The following is a 22,791-nucleotide window of genomic DNA, read 5'->3' as shown; positions in this document are numbered from 1 at the left end:
TGCAGATTAAACTAACTGGGAGGAATAAAAACTAGATTAAAAGGTTCCTGCCTAATACCAGAAGATTATCAGGACATTTTACCTCTTTAAATCCTAATTTATAGGAGCCTGGGTTAAGTTTATGAGTTTATATTTGGTGCGATTACATGCTGCAGTTGATTTTCGTCTGTTTAGAGGAGATTCTGCTAGAAAGTGTTCTGCTTAGCACAACGCAGAGGCACTGGGGAGCAGGGGATCAGTCACCAACATGATAGGTTTTATGACAAGTGACATGAAGTCACCCCGTTGAATCTGGTCAAATTAGGAAATAACGGAAATCGTTTTTGTTTTAATGGTCATAATGCTTTAACAGCACGAATATATGAAATCGAGGATAACAGTATAGAGGTGTAGATATGGAATCCTGTTCTGGTACTAAAACTTCTTGAACAAGATTTGATTTTCTATAAGTGTCTAGCCGCTATTGTGAGATCAGCAAATCATAGCAAACAAGTATCTGTAAATCCAATTTAATCTAAACACACAACTATCTATGTAAAGATAGAAAGATAATACCACCTTGGCAGCACATTCGCAGTACTGCCACACTAAAATGATCTTTTTCTAAATGACAGGGACAAGAGATTACTGAGTCAATCATCGGAACATATTTTCTATTACGAGTCTCCAACTCTTACTACATTGGTATGTCTCAAACTTACCACCTGTGAGGCCACACAATGTGCAGTGGTCTTTGTGGATCATCAGTTTCTCCCAAAATGTCACGGGGATCAAAAGTCATATTTTGTGCATTTTCCTGACGATGAGAACTTGAATTATCTGACAGGTTGCACGTTCTCCAGTCTGACTCCTGCGTTAATGAGCTACCCAGGTTTTCTTGTGGCGCCGCATTGCCAGGTCTGGACTCTGAATCAGAATTCTTCAATAAAATCTCAGAACCTTTCTGCTCCTGTTGGAAAGGAAGGGCCATAGATCGAGCAGTGCCACCATTTCCTTTAAGGCTGAGAATCTTCTGTAAATGGGCTGTTTTGTGCTTGGGCATGATTCTGTTACAAAAAGGAAATGCAGTAGACTTTTAGTGAAAAGACTATTTAAAACTTGTCCTTTGCCTTTCTGTAAGGACACCATGATGATGTAGAAAACTGATAAAAGTAAACTAAACATAAAACAAACATTCTAGAAAGAGTACAAAAAGTAGCCATCCGAAGTTCAAAACTTTGCAATCAGACCACACTGTCTTTGAGGGGCTTTCAAAGTGTTTCTGTGGCTATAAAACCTACACTTTGCACACTGTGAAAAATAAGAATAGAGAGATGATTTATCACTCTCCCTTCACTCATCTTGCCAGAGTTCCATTTTACATTTTCCAGTCACTGCATGGCCTGATGCATATTTCCAAGCCACACTTAATTATTACCTAACAAAAATCCTTGAAACTTCCTTGATGAACACTGGGCATTTCTGCTCACATGACTGTTCTGTACGCCTGGGCACCTGGACACACATTTTTATTAAATCGACCTTGAGAATATTTCTTGAAGGATATTTTTTCAGTGCCATTTCTGTCCTGTCTTCCCATAATGCTTTGCCATGAAGAGTTTGGTATCTGTCACTTATTGCTAGAAGCATCTAAATCAAATGAAATCAAGAAGCTCACCGTCTACTGGCGGAGCAAACCAGTAGCACTTAGAACGGATGCGAACAACCAACCAACCTGTGGTGAGACACAAAAAGAACGAACATTCCAAGTTTTAAAACAGAACCGGGGATTAATTCTGACTTGCAGGTCAGGAAAGGTCTAGACTGAGGGAATGTTGTGATCTAAGGAAAGGGCTGAGAAAGAACATAAACTCTTCAGGGAATAGCAAGCAATCCAGAGGGGCTGGGGCCAAGTCCCAGAATGGGAGGGTCAGAGAAGTAGACAGACACCAGACAACAAGTGCTTTCTTAGAGTCCCTGAAGCCCACCCTGAGACCTCACCCCTCCCCTGGATTGCCGAGTAAGTGAAGAAATGGGGAGTATACGCATTTAAGACAAAAGTGAGGAAGAAGAGTTATGGAAGAAGAGCCATAAGGAAGATCTGGAAGAGTAAGAAGAAAAGCTGAGAGAGTAGTATTACCCCAGCAAAGTGAGTGAAGAGCCTCAAAAGAGTGTCTGAGAAAGGAAAGAAGAAGATTTAAAAATGCATAAAAATGGAGTGTAAAGCATTGCACAGGTACCAGAGCACCAGGCAAGGTAAAGAGCTTTTGGATCACTTGCTCCTCAAAGGGTAGTTCCTGTGGAGAGTGCAGGCCAAAATCAGCCTGTTACAGCGCGCGCATCCAAGAGGGAAAGACAGAGAAAGCGAGATTGAGAGGAGAATGGGGAAGCGAGGTCTGTTTTCCTTATTGCGGCACATGTACAGAGGGGTTTTCACTTGGGTGTTTACTTGGGGACACTTGCTAGGGAAGGGAGCTGGCTTCTGAAGAAACTGAAAACTCTTAAAAGACAGAAGTAGGAGGACAGCACAGCATCTAGGATTCTTGGCCTGAGGGAAAGCAAGTAGGCCCTTATAGAAGAGACCAGAGCAAGCTTTCTTACAAAGCTGAAGGAAGGAGAGAAAAGTGGAGTTGGAAAAACCAGTTTCAGGTGGCAGGTGTGAAATCTAGAGTGTGTCACCAAAGCATTAGACGAGGCCACTTATTTCACATAAGGTGAGTAGAGGTGAAGGTGAGTAAAAGAAGTGTGCTGAGGGACGGTAAGAAGTGTGCTGAGGGGGAGAGGGGCCGAGGACGTTCGCTAGGTCTGAAGGCAAGGACTAAGGGCAACATGAAGGGATAGGGCGGGTTCTGCTGTAAGCTGGAAACGAAGTCTGGCTGGAGCGTGCTGTGTCCGTTACATAGTCAAAAGTCTGGGGGGCTTCTGTGCTTGTCTCAGAAAGCCCTCTGAGAGAAATCACCTTCTATATAAGAACCCTCCCAAGTAATAAATATGTGATTGTATAGAGATAAAACACAAAAATGGTGCTAACACCTTTGGTATGCCCTCATACAACAATACATTAATTCTTGATTTAAAAATAAAGAAATGTGAGCATATACAGGTTATAGTTTCATATCTCACAGGTCTAAAATTATTATGGGAACTAACCAACTTTCTTCCTGAAACAAACTCAAAACACTGAGGAGAATCTAAGGAACTAAAAAATCAATGAAAAAGTTCCCACTGATTGACAAAAGGGAAAAAAAAAAAAAAGAACATGAAAATACCTTAGCTTTTTAAAAACTTTTTTTTTTAAGATTTTATTTATTTTCTTTTAAAATTTTATTTATTTATTTGACAGAGAGAGACACAATGAGAGAGGGAATACAAGCAGAGGGAATGGGAGTGGGAGAGGGAGGGGGGGAGTGGGAGAGGGAGAAGCAGGCTTCCTGCAGAGCAGGGAGCCCAATGCAGGGCTCAATCCCAGGACCCTGGGATCATGACCTGAGCCAAAGGCAGACGCTTAACGACTGAGCCACCCAGGTACCCCTTAAGATTTTATTTTTAAGTAATTTGTACACCCAGTATGAGGGTCAAACTCACAACACCAAGATCAAGAGTCACACGTTCCACTGACTGATCCAGCCAGGCATCCCAACAATATCTTAACTTTTTAACAAGTGAAACAAATAGAAAGAGAAGGAACATCTGTACATATCTGGCAAACGACAATAAAGCAAGTGAATAAACTTGTTTGTTTATGTTAGAGAAAGGATGCTAGGTGAGCTTAGAAAGGATTTTAGAATTACAAATTTAGTGTAGGGAAGATTTACGTTTAAAAAAAATTCAGCGCGCACTGCAACAACATAACTTTATGTTAGAAAACAGTATCATGACCCATCTTACTCTTAAAATCCATTTATGTTGGCCAGCATGTGAGCAAAATTGCAAATTAAAAGGAATGGGAAGGGCGCCTGGGTGGCTCAGTGGCTTAAAGCCTCTGCCTTCGGCTCAGGTCATGATCCCAGAGTCCTAGGATTGAACCTCACATCGGGCTCTCTGCTCAGCGGGGAGCCTACTTTCCCCTCTCTCTCTGCTTGTCTCTTTGCCTACTTGTGATCTCTGTCTGTCAAATAAATAAATAAATAAAATCTTTAAAAAATTAAAAATAAAAAAAATAAATGTTGGCGAGGATGAAGAAGATCTCCTGTTAACACAGGCTGTGGATGGCTGACTTGATCGGTGGTGGTCAGTGGGGACAGGGAAAGAGGCAGAACATAAATATGGACAGTAAGCAAAAACTCAGCTTACTAATGTTATGAAATAAAAAACAAAACAAAACCACATGCTAGTAGGACATATGGAAAACACTGTTGAGATTGTCTAGAGTTTGACTAGAGAAGCCTGTGCTGGGTTGACCAGCAAACCAATGCCACTCTGTAATGCAGCGTCTCATACAGAGAAGGAAGACAGCAAGTCTGGGGAGAGAGCCGTGCAAATGCTGATTTCATCCGGGGCACCTGTAACTGTATATCTTTGAAAATTAGAGAGTTCTTAGAAGAGCAATAATAATGATTAAGGCAATGGAAGAATTGATTTATGAGGACAGATTAAAGGAGCTAAATATGAATAGCCTGGTTAAGTGACAAGTAGAGGGGTCCATAATAGGAGTCTCCGAGGAAAGAGAATAATTATTTAGCCGGTACAAGGAGGTATAACTAGAAGTAATGAGATGAAATTAAGAATGGGAAAATTTAAGCTGAATTTCAAGAAAAACTCCCTGATGGCATAATTTATTAGCTCACGGAATAAATTCTCTATGGAAATGGTATAGTGAGGGAAACTTAATAATAGGACTGGACAAAATACCAATAAATAATATAGATAATAATCCGGTGTTTGAAAGAAGGTGGTTACATGCTATGCTTTCCTTGCTTAGAATATCTCCCCATATTTTTCTTTAATAGTCTGTTTATATACAGTGATTGTTACCCAGATAAGTATTCAGGCAGTTAGCTAAATCAAAAAGGAAATATGTTCTTTAGGTGAGGTTAAGTTAAATCCCTTTACTCTTCATATACTCTGCAGGAGCGAGCTGAAATAATTTTTTGCCACTTTGTTCTAGCAGCGCTGGTTATGAAGCAAGCTGGACAAGTGTATTAATATTTCAAAAAACAAAACAAAACAACAAAACAAAACAATCCTCATCTACCATCCCACACAGAGTCTATTCTGATTCTCTGTGTCATGAAACTCATATTTTCATAGACATGTTTAATATAAACAATTTATTGCCATAATAGAAATCAAAAAACTTTATTCCAGCTTCTCTAAATGTAGCTCTATGGTCAATTACTTCACATCAATACCAAGATCAAATAGGCATAATACTAACAAGCAGTTTGCTTAATAATAGTCACCACACTAATTAACCCATCCAGAACATTCTTAATCAGACGCTATTTGTAATGTACAGTTAAGAGAAGCTTGGCAATAAGCTGTTCTAGGCTAAAAAAGAAAATAATACCTTACTGATGGGGTGAAACTGGCTTTTCTATGGAACTGGATAGAATGTGCTGTCCCGGGATTAACTCAAGAGAGCGAGCATGCAAATAGGCACATGTCTGAACACCTCCTTTCTGTTCCCAAGCTCCAACTCTGGTGGAGGTGTTAATGAGAATAGAAAAGGTCCTGCGATAAGGAGTGAAAGAGAGAAAAGAGTCAGAAGAAAACCAGTGAGCTGCCTTGTAGAGCTTAAGCCAGATTTGCCTTTTAATAACCCCCCAATTTTTCTTAAAGAAATGCTACTGCCCACCTGACTCACAGAACATCTTTCCCTCTTTCTGAGTCTCTCAGTTCTGTCAGAACCTGTTTTTACTTTTAGAAATATTCTGATTACTGTAATCATTTGCAATCTGTTATTTGCCATGGGGGCCCTCCCCCGCCTTTCCCCCCAACCCACAGCCAATCTCTGAAACAGAAGTAGAGCCTCCTCTCCTCACAAGTAGAGCCTCCCCTTCCTTGCCACACCTGTCCTCCAACACGGTTCCGGAGGCATTGCCGCAACACCCCAGTACTATGTTGGGTAACGTTCAAAGATATGGCAGGTGTATGTACTTTCTAGACTTACATTTGCTTGCTTCTTGCCATCCCCACATCCAAACACACACACCTAGAGCTGGACATAGAGGAATGGCCTTATTCAGATCAATCTGGAAAGACTAGATTTCGAGTAGTTTTTTTTTTTTTTTTTTTTTTTAGAGATTTTATTTATTTATGAGAGAGAGAGAGAGGGAGAGAGAGCGAGCACAGCAGACAGAATGGCAGGCAGAGGCAGAGGGAGAAGCAGGCTCCCTGCAGAGCAAGGAGCCCGATGTGGGACTCGATCCCAGGACGCTGGGATCATGACCTGAGCCGAAGGCAGCTGCTTAACCAACTGAGCCACCCAGGCGTCCCTATTTCGAGTAGTTTTAAATGATGTTAAGATGGATAGCAAATGCAGGAAATGCTCTAGGTACCTTGGCTTCTCTCTGCTAAAGTCGAGAGGCTAGAGTACGTTTAGCTAACCAACAGCGGTAGTCAAAAGGAAGGTGATAAAATAAAGCAAGTCAAGTAAACTTAGGACAGTAATATTGGTTCATGTGTTGTTGAAGAAAATACCATGGCTGAAATGTATGTCATGATGGAATACACTGCTTACCAATGGTTTTTGAGAGATTTCAAAAGAAAATACTTAAATAGTGAGTTCAACCTATAGAATCTCATAAATACCCACAGATAAGAGTCCACAAGACAGAGATTATCCATGGTCTTGCTTCTCAAAACAGATGTGGGAAGACAGCACGTGAAAAATGATGCAAATTAGCAGATGATTAAAGAGAAAGACAGCATAACCAGTCAAAGGTGATTCTAGACTTGAGCCTAGGCAGAGAGAGGGGCATATTAGCAACTGTAATAAGGAATGTGCCTTGTGCGAGGGGCGGGCAAGAAGAGGGAGATGATGAAGCTCAGCCCCTCTCAACATAGACTGGGTCTGAGGGAGGAAGAGTGGTATGGCCACGGTGTTGTATGGCTTAGGCTGAAGTTTTAACAAGGTGTGTTTTGTGCAACACTATAGAAGGTTTTGTGAGAAAACATGTTTGGTAAATGCTGGGTTAAACAGAGTGAAACATTTCTTTGCTAAAGAACTTCCCAAAGTACATGCTAGTGTATATTATAAATATGTCCACTCATTCGTTCTTTTGTTTAAAAAAATATTTATTGAGCACCTATTATGTAAAAGGAATGTTACATTATCATTTCTCAAACTTAACATTTAATGAAAAAAGGACTCCCCCACCCCCAATCTTAAGATGCACCTTAAGAATAAATATCCCACAAAGGATATTCTGGGAAACACTACTGGAGACCCTAGGAGATGCGCAGCCAGAGTATGGAAGCCAGCTAGGTGGTGGCACATTTTATATGGAAGGCACGGCAGAAGGAGTAGAGAAATGCATTCACATGAGAAAATGATGAAACTGAAACCAAAGGCCAAACACCAAGGCCACGTATCAGTAGACAAAGGGAAGTCTGAAAGAAATGAGGGGAATCTGTGAAAAAAAGTGACAGAAGATATGGTTCCAGGCTAATACGGATGATAGCAGAAAAAAAAAAAAAAACATTTGATTTTATCACAGCCATTTCTGTGAATTCTTGGGTTTAGACCATATTGGGAATTGAGAAGAAAAGAAATAGGATTCAAAGATAAATAACTTTTCCAAAACCAAATGGGAAAACGCATCCAGGCAATGTAGTGATCTAAGTTCTTGGGTGATTTATAACAAAAACTATTCACTGTTTCCAAACAATGTGCTGGAAATTAATTACAAAATTAACATTTTTAGAATTTAGCCACATAAGCAAATATCAAAGATAATTAAAAAATCATGCTAGCCCACATGTGTCCAATATATCACTTATATGGTAAGCAGATTTATATAAAACTATAAACTATAAAAGTAAAAATTTAGATCTAGCATTCTCATGTGTATAGATCCCCCCCGTCCCTGTATCTCTTGTCACACTATCTTCACTAAATAAAGGAATCACAAGCAAGGAAATCCATCATAATTAAAACTAGATGTTGGGAGACCACAACATTAAACAGAAAGACAGACTTAGGCTTGGTTGGTCGGTTGTAAGATGGCTGCTCTTCCTTCCTGGAGATGGCTAAGGGATAATACTCATAAAATAGATGGCACATGTCTATGGAGGCTGTTTCAACAAGACACTCCTGGCGGAACAAAATATGAACAAATTCAAATCACAGATGAGTCAATCATAATCCACACGCACATAGCACAAATGTTTTTGGGGAGCAACCATCCAACAGCACCGTGGCTGCTTAGGCCACGTTGTTTAGATGATCACTGTTTGGTGCCTGAACCAAATTTCATCTCTTGTGGTACAAAGTTGCAAAGCCGACATGCAATACTGACAGCGAGAGGGCACGGGTCAAGGGCGTCTCAAAGCAACTGCAAAGAATCCGTTTTGTGACAAGATAGAGAAACAGAATCCAGAGACACGAGCTGCAGTCAAAACGAACAAGCAAACCCTACTAATTAGCCTGAGAAATGCACGCTGAGACTGAAAGCAAATCTGTGGTTATCAGACTGGCCTCATTAGTCTTGCCTGGCCTCAGAGAGAACACCCTGAGGGATGAGCGCACCTTCTCCAAACGGCCACCCAAAAGACAAGCTGCAGCTTCCTCCCCTGGTTGAGGGCCGCCATTTTGCGAAGGCCGTCCCTTTGATGTTTGGGATGTATGGCTATCCTGGGAAAAGATGGTCCTGTGTTCATGAGTCTGTTCCTTTTCCTTTTTCTTTCCCACTACCACTTTCCTGGAAATCTAACACTTTCCACATACCTTACTTAGACCATTTGTTTATATGACCTCTTTTGACAATTTGGTTTATGTGGTTAGTATTATTTAACTTAAACAATTATGCCTCAAGCCCCCATGCTCTCTTGATTTCAGAGTGTTTTGGATTGTATACATTGCTAATTTAACTGTCTACTAGCACGAGCAGTTTGTATTGTGCCATTTTCTATTTAAGGTCCATATAAATGTATGAGATGAAAAGCTACCTTGCATGTTGACAGAACAAATGTTTATCAAATCCAGAGCCAGTCTTGTGAGCATACGCATGCTTACTTCTTGTGAGCGCCAGTCCTCCCAAAAAAAGAGTTCTCTCAGAACAATAAAACCCTCTAGTTTACACAAGGTTTGCTACAGAAATTCAACACAGTTAGGCAGAGCTATAGGCTGAACTGCAAACAGGATATCTTTATTTTCCCACCTCCATTTCAAGCTTTAACCACCCACTGGTGGTTAACTCCCTAAGATGTTTATACTACTTTCTCATTGCCCGGGTCGCCCTGTGGTCCCCCACACACACCATGTGTCTCCTTATAGCCCCTATGTTCGAACTAAGCCCCACTTTGGATCCAGCCCTGAATCATACCCTGTTCTCCATTGTTGGTCTTATTGGGAATGAATCTTAAATTTCCACAGTGTCTCACCTTCCATGCTCAATGTGTTGTACCCTTCCAAAGGGGAGAGTACCTTCACTCAAGGGAATTTATCACAAATGGGATCATTTCAAATACCACAGTAGGACTACGGAAAAGATGATTTGGGAGGACAGGTGGAGAGCAATCTCTATGAAGCACCTTAAGGAACTCCACTCAAGCGAATGGGCATGTTGAACAGAAGATAATCCAGGCTGCATCAGTATACAGACACTTCCTGTATTTGTGCATTTATTCAAATAACTTAATTTCTCTGAACCTCAGTTTTCTAATCTATAAAATGGGATAGCGTCTGTTTCTGCAGATTTCTTGAGAGGATTAAAAGAGAATTGTGCCCTGTGGAGGAGCTGAGTAAATCTTAATAAACTTCCCAGGCCTTTGCTCATTCAGGCTGACACCTGTACTTAAGGAGTTAGCCCTAAGACCATCTTGAGTAACAGCAAATTTCCCAGTCAGTCAGTGAATGAGAAACTGTAATCAATCCGCAAATACTCATTCAACAAACATCAAAGCTCCTCCTAGATCCCGTCTGTATTGAGAAAGCCTTTAGTGCACATGTAGTAACATTTTATGCCAAGTTATTTTGGTCTCTTAGTCCCTGAGGTTGTAAATTAACCACACCACCTTTAAACTAAACTGTTTACTGATTCTATTACTAAAATGATCTAATTTTTCAATTCAACCTTAATAACCTGCTCATCATTTGTTTTGTTAGTAACTCAGAACCAAAACTGCAAAACCTTCTATCTATCCATTCACCTTAGTTAATGACAATATATAAAAAATGAAAACTGTGGATCTGAAGTAATCTCTTTCAAGCAGGCGGAAGTAGCTGTTCCACATGTACCTAGACTCAGCAAGCTCCTTTGCTAGGATTTACCTTGTTGGTAAGTAAATGTTCTCACTACTCTGGGAATGCCAGGTCTTCTATAGTATCAATACAGCATCGAAGGGAACTCTAAAAATGACCTCTAATCACATGTTCTATTCCATTATTATTATTATTTTTTTTTTTTTAGAAGCCATTATTGGAAGTTGAAAGAAGAATGGGAAATGCATTGATAGTAAAGAAAGGATCACTTTCTTCTTTCCAAGTAAATTTAAGAATTCCCCTATGGCAGTGTTTCCAATTGGAGACTCTCCCTGAGAGCATGACATCATTTTACTGGTGCTATGGACTGGATAGTGTTCCCTCAAAATTCATAGGTTGAAACCCTAACCCCAAATGTGACTATGTCTGGAGATAGGATCTTTAGGATGTAATAAGGTTCAGATGAGGTCACAATGGGCCCAAATCTGATAGGACTATTGCCTTCTAAGAGGCAGTAGAGATCTCTGTCTGTCTCTCACCTTCCCCTCCTCCTATCTACCACCACGTGTGAAGATATGTGGCTACAAGGCAGCTGTCTACAAGCCAGGAAGAGAGCCCTACCCCAAACGAACCATACCAGCACCCTGCTCTCAGGTGTCCAGTTGCCAGAGCAGTGAGAAAATACATATCTGTTGTTTAAACCCCCTACCCCATGTTTGGCTTGTTTGTTTGTTTGTTGGCAGTCTGAGATGACCAATACAAATGGATACTGCTGTAGAAAGGGGAGAGGGGGTCAACACTGTGACACATGGAATTTCCTGAACAGAGTATCAGGAAAACAATGGAGTAGGAGGCCCCATATTTATGTTGACAGGCAGTGAGAACAAGAGAATATTGTTGAAGAAGAGAGGGCTATCAAAACTTATGAATTTGGAGGACAAAGAGGAGGAAATGTCTGTGAATTTTATTGTGGAGCACAAAATGGTACTTGTTTATTAAGAATTAAGAATAAAGAATAGAGAATGGAGTTTTAGGAAAGACATTATTCTTAAAGATTTGGTTGTGTATGAAGTCACTTAATCTCTCTAACCCTGGGTTTTCTCATCTGATGAATGAGAATACCATCAGTGGTAGACTTCTCTAGAAGAATAAGGATCCAAACATTGATTCAAATGTACTGAGTATCTTACAGTCCTTATTCAAGGGCAAAAGGACACACTGGATTCAGTAGGGCTCTAGGCACACTGTCTGGTTTCAAATTCAGGGCTCTGCCACTTATTAGCTGACCTGAGGAAAGTGTTTTTTCTTAAATATCGGTCATTTCATCTGCAAAATGGGGATAATATTAAGGCTGCCTTGCAGAATGATGTTTTCCATGTTGTTTGGCACACAGGAAGAGGTCAGTAAATACTATTGTTTTTTATTATTGATGATAATGGTGAAGAGTATCATCATTATGTTGTCGTGATTACTAAAGAGATACTTGACTCCACTGCCATTTCATAGTGAAACATACTTTCTGAACCAGACTCAGGCTTTTTGAAAGATATGTTTTTCCTCTTATTAACTATTACCAGTTACAGTTTAGCCATTCATTTAAGGCAGGCAATTTTAATATGTTACCTTATTTTCATTTGTGTACTAATCAAAGACTTGTACTCATGCCTAGAGGCACATTAATTACAAAAAGGTCTAATGTTATAAATCAAATGAATATATTCTTCCCTTTCTATTATTTGTTTCCTCAGGTACCTTTCTCCTACCTCTCACTTTTCCTTGTCTTTTCTTTTATTCTTTTCATTGTTTCTAACTAGATTTTCCATTTTTTCCCATCTTAAAGCTGCATAAACCAAGAAAGTAAAACCAGGAAATTTAAAACATCAGTTTCCAGGTCTCTGAAGCATGAACAGATGGGCATCAAAAAATCCAGTCGGCTTTTTTTCCTTTTTCATTTGCCCATCCACAACCTGAATAAATCAAAATTACCAGCAAATCCAACTTCTAGCACAACCCGGTTGTTTTTTATTTCTGCCACCACATTAAATGCTACGGCACTAAGTATTGATTCACTTCAAGTTCTGATTCTATTGCTGTCTAACTGTTAAGCCACAGAAACTGATTTTATTCTCAACTGATATTAGAAGATACAGGTTTGTTAATATTACATGTGAAATGAAGCCTTCAAGTGTACAAAGCGAGCATACAAACACTCCCACTCACTTCAGGTTTTCTATACTTTCCAGTACTTCTACGTTTGCAAACAGATGGGTAAATTTCTGGGCTATTACTAGAATATAACCAAGGCTTGACAGCAAAGAAAGGCCTTAAATACCCAGTGAAAATACTGAGCGAAGAAGGTTCAGAGGAAAAAAACCATCCAATAACCATTAAACAAAAGTTGGAGTGCCTCGTATACGCCGAACAAATAGCCAAGTTGCAGTCATGGACCACACGACATGGTAGGTGCTCTATTAGGATGATGGGAACCCAGTCCTGGAGACGACGATAGCACGAAGGAAGGCGGTCTAGGAGAAGGTCATCTTTCAGGTGAGGCCATGGAGGTGATCAGAGGTTAGCCAGTTGTAGTAGTGAGAGGTGGACTATGCTAAGAGTAATAGCATGTGCAAAGGGCCTGGGGGTGGGTGGTTGGGGAATGGTCCAGGAATAAAAAGTAAAAAATAAGGTCAGAGTGTAATTGGGGGTGAATAGGGAGTGGAGGTAGGGGACGGGGAAGGACAAAAATGAGGCTCACGATAAAACCAGGGAAAGGCTTTTCTGCCCTTAGTAATCTAAGGGAAGCTGTTTGTGGCCATTTGAGGAGTTTACAGGCAGATTGGGGCTGAATAAACACTTCGCTGCAGCATGAAGCATGGACTGGGGATAGCACCACAGAGCAAATACCAATTTTTAAGTCCCTCTTGCCTTTTGAATCTCTGCTAAAATAATGGTACGGGAATTTTTTTTAAAAACAGGCATAGACTTTCAAGGACAAAGAGGAAAACTGAGAAAGATGACAATAGGAAAGAAATGTCAACTAAATTTCGGAAGATGGAAAGCAGACGGAGTGAGTGGTGTTTGAGCACAGAGGAGAAGGCAGAACATGTCTAAGCATGCACATGATTTTGCTTGTGCATGTGATGTTAGCCAAGAAGCATCAGCTCATGTGTTCCAGACAAACTCCAAAGGCTCAGGTATCAGACATACCAGGTACCTCTGGAGGTACAGATGCAGAGCTGAATTGAAAACAGAACCAGTAGCAGTTCTATAGGAAGTGAGCACAAACCCCTCTGATTGCTTCCCAGAGCTCAGTGTGGCCAGTCATCTACCTCCTGTCTCCCCTCTCCCCCCCAACCTCCCACTCCTCACTCCAACAGCAGAAAGGAGGCTTCCTTACCAGAAGGGCTGAACTCTAGAAACCAGGTAAGGCTGAATTCAGGCAAAGGTGAGGGAAATTAAGTGAAAGAATTCCCATTTATTGATGATGACTCTCTAGTGCCCTTCCCAAACCATGTGGCTCTCAGGACAGCAACAGATTCCCATCCAGGTGATGAGAGGAGCCTTTCTCTGGAAACTCACTGGACTGCCCTGCCACCAATGACATATGGCGAGGCCACAATAGGACGAGTGAATCCCTGTTTGCTCCTTGTATGAACAGGGTCACTAGTCTATGAGCCCTGGGTCTGAAACACTAAATACCTTTCAGGGTCTTACACACTCAGATATGAATGAAGAGCCAGGGACCATCAGGCATTTGAGGAAAACTATTGAAATGAAATAAGACAAAGGAAATAAGTACAGAAAAGGAACTTGAATGGAGACAGAAGGATGAGTAGAAGAAAACTTAAAAAAAAAAAAATTCCTATAATATCCATAGTGATAAAATAAGATTTTTGCCTTCATGGTGAGAAAAACTGAATTCAATAACAAAGGACATTCAAGAACAAAAAAGAGTGGTTGCAAATTAAAGTACTGTAGCTGAAAAAGAATCATTAGAAGAATTGGAAGATAAAGCTGAGAGAATTTTACAGGAAGCAGAAAACCAAAAATGAGAATAAAGTAAGAGAAGCAATAACAAAATGAGGCCCATCTAAATTTGAATATTGCCAAACAGGAGTTGAAGAAAATGAAGATAAGGAAAATCATGGGGGAGAAAATCAAAGAAACAATGTAAGAAAATTTTTTGTGCTGAAAGGAATGAATGACCAGCATAAGAAAAGAACAAAAATCCAATCCAAACAGATTTAATTTCAGAATACCAGGGTTGAAAAAAGAAAGTCCCAAATGCCTTTTGGGAGAGCAAACAGGGAGAGTTACATGTAAGTGATCAGAAAGAGACAGGAATGAGACTTCTCAACAGAAAGTTCAAATAGTGGAAAACAATAGAACATTACTTCAAACTTAAGAGGAAAATAATTTTCAATGAGAGCTCAAAACTCAGTCAAATGTCAATCAAATATGAGATAGGATAAAGTCATTTTCAGACATGCAAGTTCGTAAGAAATTTTAGCTCCCATGGACATACTTTGTGGTAGACACACCACACTAAAATGAGAAAGGGAAACAAAGAACACAGAGATATGGGATCAAGGAAATAGTTGACTCAGGGCCCAGAAGGCAACTAGAAGGAACAAGAACTAGAGAATGGAGATCTCCAGGTTGGAGGTACCCAAGGAAAAAGATGGAAATGATAGGTTTCTTGATGTGACTGCTCATATCAAGAAGATGACTCAGTAACAGTGGCAGAGCTTGGGAATGAGTTTGGGATAGTGACAGACACCAGGCAGATAAAGCCAAAGCAATAATTAGCTTCAGGAAAAAGTGAAGAGTTGTTCAAGGAAGAAAACCTAGTCACAGAATACAAAGATGCTCAGCAGGGAGCATGTTTTTACATAGCAATAAAGCTATAAACACAGAATATCTAATCAACCAAAAGTTGAGATATAACCATATTGGAAGGATAGGGTAAGGGAAAGTGTGTGTGTGTGTGTGTGTGTGTGTGTATGCGCGCGTGCGCATGATCGTGCGCACACACGCGTGCCCTTGCATACTTAGATTGTAAGAGAGCTAACTAAATCATTTCTACTGGTAGGAAGTAAGTAGATAATATCTATTTTAAAAATTAAGAAATAGCAAGACAAGAAAAAACTGAACATTTTGTTAGTGGTAGCCTCTGTGGGTGGGAGAATTTAGGGGTGAGAAGGACTGGGGAAAGGGATTTTGCTTTGTATTTTAGACTTTTGTACTCTCTGACTTTTAAAACTAAATATAAGTATTACCTTGAGAATTCATGATTTTAATAATCTCTGGAAATTTCTTGCCCAAATGTCTTTGAGTATTGTGTCTAACATTTTCTCTAATTTTTCCTTCTGGAAGTCCTATTAGATATGTGTTGGATTATTATCCTTTTATTTCTTTAAGATCTAGCTTCTAGGTTACTAATTCTTGCTTCATACACATCTAATACTTAACATCTCCACTGAATTTATTGTAATGAATATATTAAAATTCGACGTAGTCCTTTTAAAATATGTACTAATTTTCATAATATCTTTTATTTCTCATGTTACAAATTTATTTTTATGTTACTAATTATTTTAAAAACTTACTTTTTTTTAAAGATTTTATTTTATTTATTTGACAGACAGAGATTATAAGCAGGCAGAAAGAGGTTGTGTGTGGGGGGGCAGTAGGCTCCCTGCTGAGCAGATAGCCTGATGCAGGCTTGATCCCAGGACCCTGAGACCATGACCTGAGCTGAAGGCAGAGGCTTTAACCCACTGAGCCACCCAGGCGCCCCTTACTTTTTTTTTTTTTTTCCTATCCAGAAGTTTTAATATTTGAAGTTCTTAAGGGTCTAATCCCACAGTAAATTGTTAGAGCCAGTTTCTGACTTGCTAAACTATAATAGATATTGGATAGGAAACAGCAGAAAAGGTTCTAAGGAGAGGTGGGTATTGAGCACTATGCCTAGAAAGAATTACAGATTCACCAAAGTGAGGCAATAGAGAGAGCTTTGTACCTAAGTTTTATCTTTCCTAAAAACTCATCAGTTTTCTAAATTCTAAGACATTTACTGTAAGGCAATCAGCAGATATTTATGGAGTGCCCACTCAAACTGAAATCTCTGCTGTTATGAGAAAAACCAGACATTTTAACATATGGCTGAATTTCTCTTCTCCAAGCTTTTTTTTTTTAGGGGGAGGGGGTGGGCAGAGAGAGAGAGAGAGAGGGAGAGAACCTGAAGCAGACTCAAGGCGCAGCAAAGAGTCCGACGTGGGGCTTGATCTCACAACCCCGAGATCATGAACCGAGCTGAAATCAAGAGTCCATCTGAGCCACCCAGGCACCCCTTCCTCTTCCAAGCTTTTTAAAGAGATAGTAATGTTGGTTGTTTAAAGACCACAACCATCCATGGTCATCGTTCAGGACATACTTAACATTATTTTGAGGTTCAACATTATTAAAAAGCAAGAAAGCTACTTACTTTGCACCTTGAAATAGCCTTCTTTTGAACAGCGGGTTCATGAATATGGGCAAATGTTTTCAGTAGAGAATTATATACATTCACAGTTTGTATTTTTGTGGGTCATAAAAAGATATGAAAACATCTCTTTTAATACTAAATTACATGTAAGTGGAAATTGTATACTTTTAACCATAAATGTTAATAAATGTCCTTGTAAAAGTATTTGATGGAGTACTCACATAAAACAAACAAAAATATTCTTGTTGTCTTAAAAAATGTCCTTATTCCATAATTTAGCTGTATTGAGGATCTGCATCTTGTTAGGATGGGCCATGTTAAAATATAGCACATACCACCTGAACTGTCAACTCTGTGCCCTAATTTATACACAGGTACCATTTCAATAAATATGTGCCATGGCAGAACCAAGTTCTCCGGGTGTCAAACATCAGATTATTCTAGAACTGAATGTAAGCTTAGGGGTACAGACAACTAAAGTCCAGACAGCCCTGCAGCCATCTGCTGAAGGCCATTTAAAACCAATCCATGTGCGGTTCATGTATTCCAGCAGAGAATTACATACAACAAACCAATAGATACTAAAGTCTTACTATGATATTATCTTCGTTAAGCCAGAAATAACATTTTGATGTTATAGGACTGGAGTGAAAACAAATCTTATTCTTTACTCCTTGTAGCAAATAAATGAGTGAAATCAACTCTACTGGCTCACAGGTTTATGGCGCACAGTAGACGTTCAATACGCGCTTGATGAATGAATGACTGCCTTGGTAGAAGGAAGTGGCAAGGCTTATGCATACACAATTTTATGCTTTTCTGGGTACTTACTATTTTTGTATACTGATGTGTGGTTTGGGTGTTTGAGTATGTTTTATTTAGGTGGTTTGCATATGTGAAGTCGGAAGAGGTAAGGTTGGTTGAAGGGTAATTATTTCTTGATGGAAGAATATAAAAAGTATAAACAGATCAGCTACTGCTTAAACAAACTGAGCTCTTCATTCCTGCTCTACAATGCAAATAGTATACAAAATAAGGTTTCATTAAAGAGTGACTGTCACATCAACAGGAAAGAGAACGAAGACCTGCTATGCAGTATTATTAGATATATTGAATTTGTTGTCATCAAGATCAACAAAATACTGCTTTGAAGGACTACACACTGAGGCATAGAAATGGCTTTGAAATACAGAGCACTCCTCTGATATAATTTTTTATCATACTATCATAATGGAATTATACCTCTAGAAGAAATGAGTATCAATTTATTGATAGCTTTGGTCATTATTAAGAAAGTAATAAACTAATGGGAAAGTATCTGTGATAACTAACGATCCATTTTGGAAAAAATTAAAAACTTTTTATCATGTGATATGTTCACAACACAAAATGATTCTATATCATATGGTGTGACATGGGGCTTGTCCTATTCTCGGCATATCAGCTGAGATCCTCACCCTGAGGATTAAGACCTCCAAATGCCAAATGCCAAAAGGAAGTGCAAGATACACGTCTGCAGGGCTTGCTAAAGGTGGAAATATTGGCCGCATGACTCTTACTCATCACTAACAACCTAAGACTAAGGAGGGCATCCACTGGTATAGATGGGCTCCCTGAGAAGCTCTTGTAGAGATCTGGGATGTTCGCCAGAAGGGGAGGCTGGCATCGCTTTCCTCAAACTGGATGACTTCCAAGCTGCTGAAACTCAAAATCTTGCTTCCTCCTCCTGCTCCTAGAACAGAGCTCAGAACTGTTCTGGGGAGGACCTACTGCATGCCCCCTAAAATATGGGGGATAGATCCTGACGATAGCCCTGACTTCTGGATTCTGAAGGCAAGAGGCTGACTGAAGTTGTCCAAATGGCAGGGCAAGGAGAGAGAGAAGATGGCAAAGGGAAGAAGCCCCATTTTTACCATTTGAAAGGTAAAGGATACTTACTTCGCTCCCACTCCCACTCCATGTTCCTGGTGAAGGGGAATTATGCATACACTATATCTAAAGGACATGTTCAAGAAGGTTGACTTCAGGGCAAGGGGCATACCCTTGTGTCAGGATCTGAGAGAAGAAAGTTGTAAGAGGTCCCCCAGAGAGGGTTTCACTCATGCTAGGGAATACCTGTGTGTGTGTGCAAGGTCTTCCCAGGAATGTCTCAAAAGAACATACCTCTGCACCACACAAAAGAGCCAGCATTTGCCTATTGCTAACAGAAGGCATTTGACACCCATGAGAGAGAGTCTCCCAACAGCACCAGCTTTGTAACAAGCCCTCCTCTCTTTTCTTCCAGTTCTTCCTCTTACTGCCTGCTACAGAAGCTTAAAGGGGAGGACAGAGGGCAAGAAAGGAAGTGCATGTAACTGGTTTATTGAACAGACTGCACTGGATGGATATAAGGGACTAGTTTTGTTTTCCCCCTTTGCCACTGCCTTCAGACACATCTCAGATCTCCTTTCTCTTCCTATTGGTGATAGCTTTGGCAGACACCTTGGCTTTCCGGCTTATGATTATTTTCTTCTGGTACTGGTGGCATTTCTTTTTTTTTTTTTTTCTTCTCCCTCTTCTGTTAGAATCTAGGAATGGGAAAGGCCTTTTAAAACCTGACTCTAAAGGTAGAAGCCATGAAAGTAAAGAACAGGTTTGTCTGTGTAAAAGTAAAATGTTCTAACATATTGAAAACTTCATAAATACAACTGAAGGGCAACATGCTAAAGTGCAAACACAGTTAACTCCTGGCAATCGATGTGATTGCCAAGAATCACTGTGGGAATCGCTGTGTGATTCAGGGGATTTGTTTCACATCTCTGAGCTCCAGTGTTCTCAGCTCTGAAGGGGGGGGGTCAATACTATTACCTACATCAGTGGGTTGCAGGGAGAATTAAATTAGTTTATGTACAGCACTTAGCATGGTGTTCAGCAAAGAGTAGGCACTCAAATAAACATCAGTTCTGTATCTTCATTGTCATTATTGAATCTCCAAGTGGCTAGTTTTGGGTAGTAAAAATCAATTTATAAGCGTTCTTTCTCTTTGTTTTTGTCGGTACCACCATAGTTTTCCACAATGAGCATGTGTTACTGCAGTGGGGAAAATACACAAACTATTTCAATTAAAAAAATAAGAATAAAGGCAGGTAGGAGCCTCTGCCAACTGTACAAAGTCGAGAAAGGCAGCTGCATGCTTCTCACTTGGGCTAGAGCTGGTCACCCTATTTAGTTTGTTACAAAGAATGTCCCTCCGTTACTGAATAGGGAAAAATGATTCTCTTCCAACATAGGCAAGAACCATCTGGTCATTCATTGATAGAAATAAATATCTGCACACGAATTATGTTTCCACTGATCAGTATATATACACACAAGACATGAGAAAGGCATAATAAAAGCTTTAGAAAACATCCACAGGAATAGAATCAAACGTTTTGTGTCACAGCTTTGTGCCATGTTGTCACATTAGATTTGACTTGTTTATCATATCACTTCATTTACTCTAACCAAAAATTACTCCTAGGACTCAGTTTCCTTTCCTGGCATCATCACTCATTCTGGGCATCATTCTATGAAAATAGGGCAAATGGAAAGATACTGATGTCATTGTCAGATGAAGCAAAACCACATGAGAGGCCCTGGCTCTGGTGCTCATTTAGGTTAGATCGAAGTAAGAGGGAAGACGTTCTGGGATGTACGTGTCACAGTTTTTCAAACGGCTGCCCTGCACAAACAAGCCCAATTTACAAGAGAAGAACATATAAGGTGGTGGTGGGGGGGTCAGCTTTTTAAACTATGTTACTAAATACACATTTGCTTCTAGACTTTAAAACAGTGCTGAATCGCATTTGGATAGAGTTAGAGCATTGCTTTAAACACACACACACACACACACACACACACCATGGAGGTAATCCAGTCACTCCTGCAGCACAGATGTGCACAAGAATGCTCTAAGTGATTAAGATAGGGCTTTAAAGTTAGTTAATTAGAAACATCTCCCTTTGTATGATCAACACTGATATGAGCTTTGAGTCCTGATTGGCTAAATGTAAATTTAAATTTTAAGATGCACAAAACACTCTTTGGACCTGCTCTTATGTTGAACTGTCTTAGAATAAGGGCCTTCCATGTCTGAAATTCTCTGTTCAGACTACCATTAAAAAAAAAAAAAATAGAATTCTGCTCATCTGATATTATTAAACTGAGCTTCTCATAAATAGCATTTGTCCTTTCTTGGAAGGAAAGATAACAAAAGTCATAAGTGTAACATTTTAAAACCTATCTAAATAGGAAGAAATCACTGTCATTATAACAAAACCACACTGCTCTTCCCCGATTATTGGCATGATCCTTTTTAAAAAGGCCATAGGACCACTGAGAGGGTAAAATATAATTTACAGGAAACTGTTCAGCGTAGTGCTTGGCACAAGCAGTTGCTTAATAAAGTTTCAGTTTTACAGAAATGAAGGTGAGTGCTAGAGAAAGTGAACCTAAACAGTTATAGTAAGCATGTACTTATTTTTAGATTCAGACTTTATTTTCACAAGATTTAATAAATAACAAACTCCCAATCTACATGGTAAATGGGTGAAAAAAACATTTTTGCCATAGGAGATTTTAAAGGTACAGTCACATGAAGCTCTCAAAGGTCAAATGAGGCTGCTTCCCATTGGCCTCACACTCCTTGACCCAAAGCCACACCCACAGAGAACACAAGGTCACTCCCAGTCTCCTGGGATCATGTTGACAAGACCATTCATTCACGGATTAGCAAAAGAATCCAACTTCCCTGGTTCATTAAAGAATGGATCAGTTTAGGTCATCTGCTAACAAATATATGTTATTCTTCTATTGGAAAACAATATGCATGTGCTCTTTGAAAGAGATACACTTGATCACTTCTGCCTGCTAGGATTAAAGAAGCTGCTAGTGTTAATGGCAAAGACATTTATGTGCAAAATCTTCCATCTTGTTTTATTTGTATTTTGTTCACAACTCCAGAGAGGTTGGTAACAATGCCAATTAAATTTTGCTCTCACTGAAGTGTCACATATGTCCTAAAAATAGGAATGGGAAGGAAGGTAGGGTATGTGAGTAAAAATCTACATTAGAAGGGGGAGTGTGGCAAGGCACCTTTAGGAAAAAATGAAACAAGATGGGATCAGGAGGGAGACAAATCATAAAAGACTTAATCTCACAAAATAAACTGAGGGTTGTCAGGGGTGGGAGGGTATGGAGAGGGTGGTTGGGTTATGGACATTGGGGAGGGTATGTGCTATGGTGAGTGCTGTGAAGTGTGTAAGCCTGATGATTCACAGACCTGTACCCCTGGGGCTAAATATACATTATATGTTAATAAAAAAATACATACATATGTTTAAAAAAAAAAAAAGCAAATTGCCTTGGACTCAAATTTCAGAGTTATCACCTAACAGGTAAGTAGCCTTAGGCCAACAAGATAACCTAGTTGAGCCATTGGTTTTCACTTATTAATGGGAACTACTTCTTAGAGTTATTTTAAAAATTAGTTAAAATGGTATGTGTATGACTGATGGAGATCAGAGACTACACATCAGTAAATCCATTTCATACCAAGGCCACTTGCTTTAGAAGAAAACACACTTGCTTAGACTTGATAAGCTGTTTGCTGATGTCTTGGGTGCCATAATTGGAGAGAGTCTCCTAGAAAAGTTCCAGAGCTAGTTGATGGATTCAGATATTCTCTTATATTTATTTCTGCTCTAAACAGATACCACTGAATCCTTCACCTTGCCCTGGTGGCTATCAGTGTTATTACTGGTCTAAAAACTTCCCAGATACTGGAGTAATGAGGATGGAAAACTATGATGACGACAACAAACATCCATCCCTTGTCATATCTTCTCTTCTATTATTTTTGATTGGTGCAACTGCATAAGGCACTCATAGAAAACCATGAATATATAAGAAAAAAGCTGTTGGAGAAATCTGTTTCAAGTTG

General features: G+C 39.6%; 1 protein-coding gene across 5 annotated transcripts in view; it reads right to left on the bottom strand.

Moving 5' to 3' along the window:
• Nucleotides 1-22,791, bottom strand: part of GTDC1 (glycosyltransferase like domain containing 1) — a 425,334-nt gene that overhangs the window by 96,553 nt on the left and 305,990 nt on the right. For 4 of the 5 annotated variants that reach the window (XM_032856128.1, XM_032856125.1, XM_032856127.1 and 1 more), the window contains one exon: nt 702-1,046. The exons of the other annotated variant lie outside the window; for it this stretch is intronic. In XM_032856128.1, the coding sequence (XP_032712019.1) occupies nt 702-1,046 (345 nt within the window). The remainder of the gene's footprint in view (nt 1-701; nt 1,047-22,791) is intronic. 5 annotated transcript variants of the gene reach the window in all.

This window comes from Lontra canadensis, unplaced genomic scaffold (assembly GCF_010015895.1).
Source record: "Lontra canadensis isolate GAN:19392208 unplaced genomic scaffold, GSC_riverotter_1.0 scaffold11, whole genome shotgun sequence".
Classification (NCBI taxonomy): Eukaryota; Metazoa; Chordata; class Mammalia; order Carnivora; family Mustelidae; genus Lontra; species Lontra canadensis.
The sequence above is the reverse complement of the archived record's forward strand: the minus strand, read 5'-3'. Positions and strand labels throughout refer to the sequence as shown.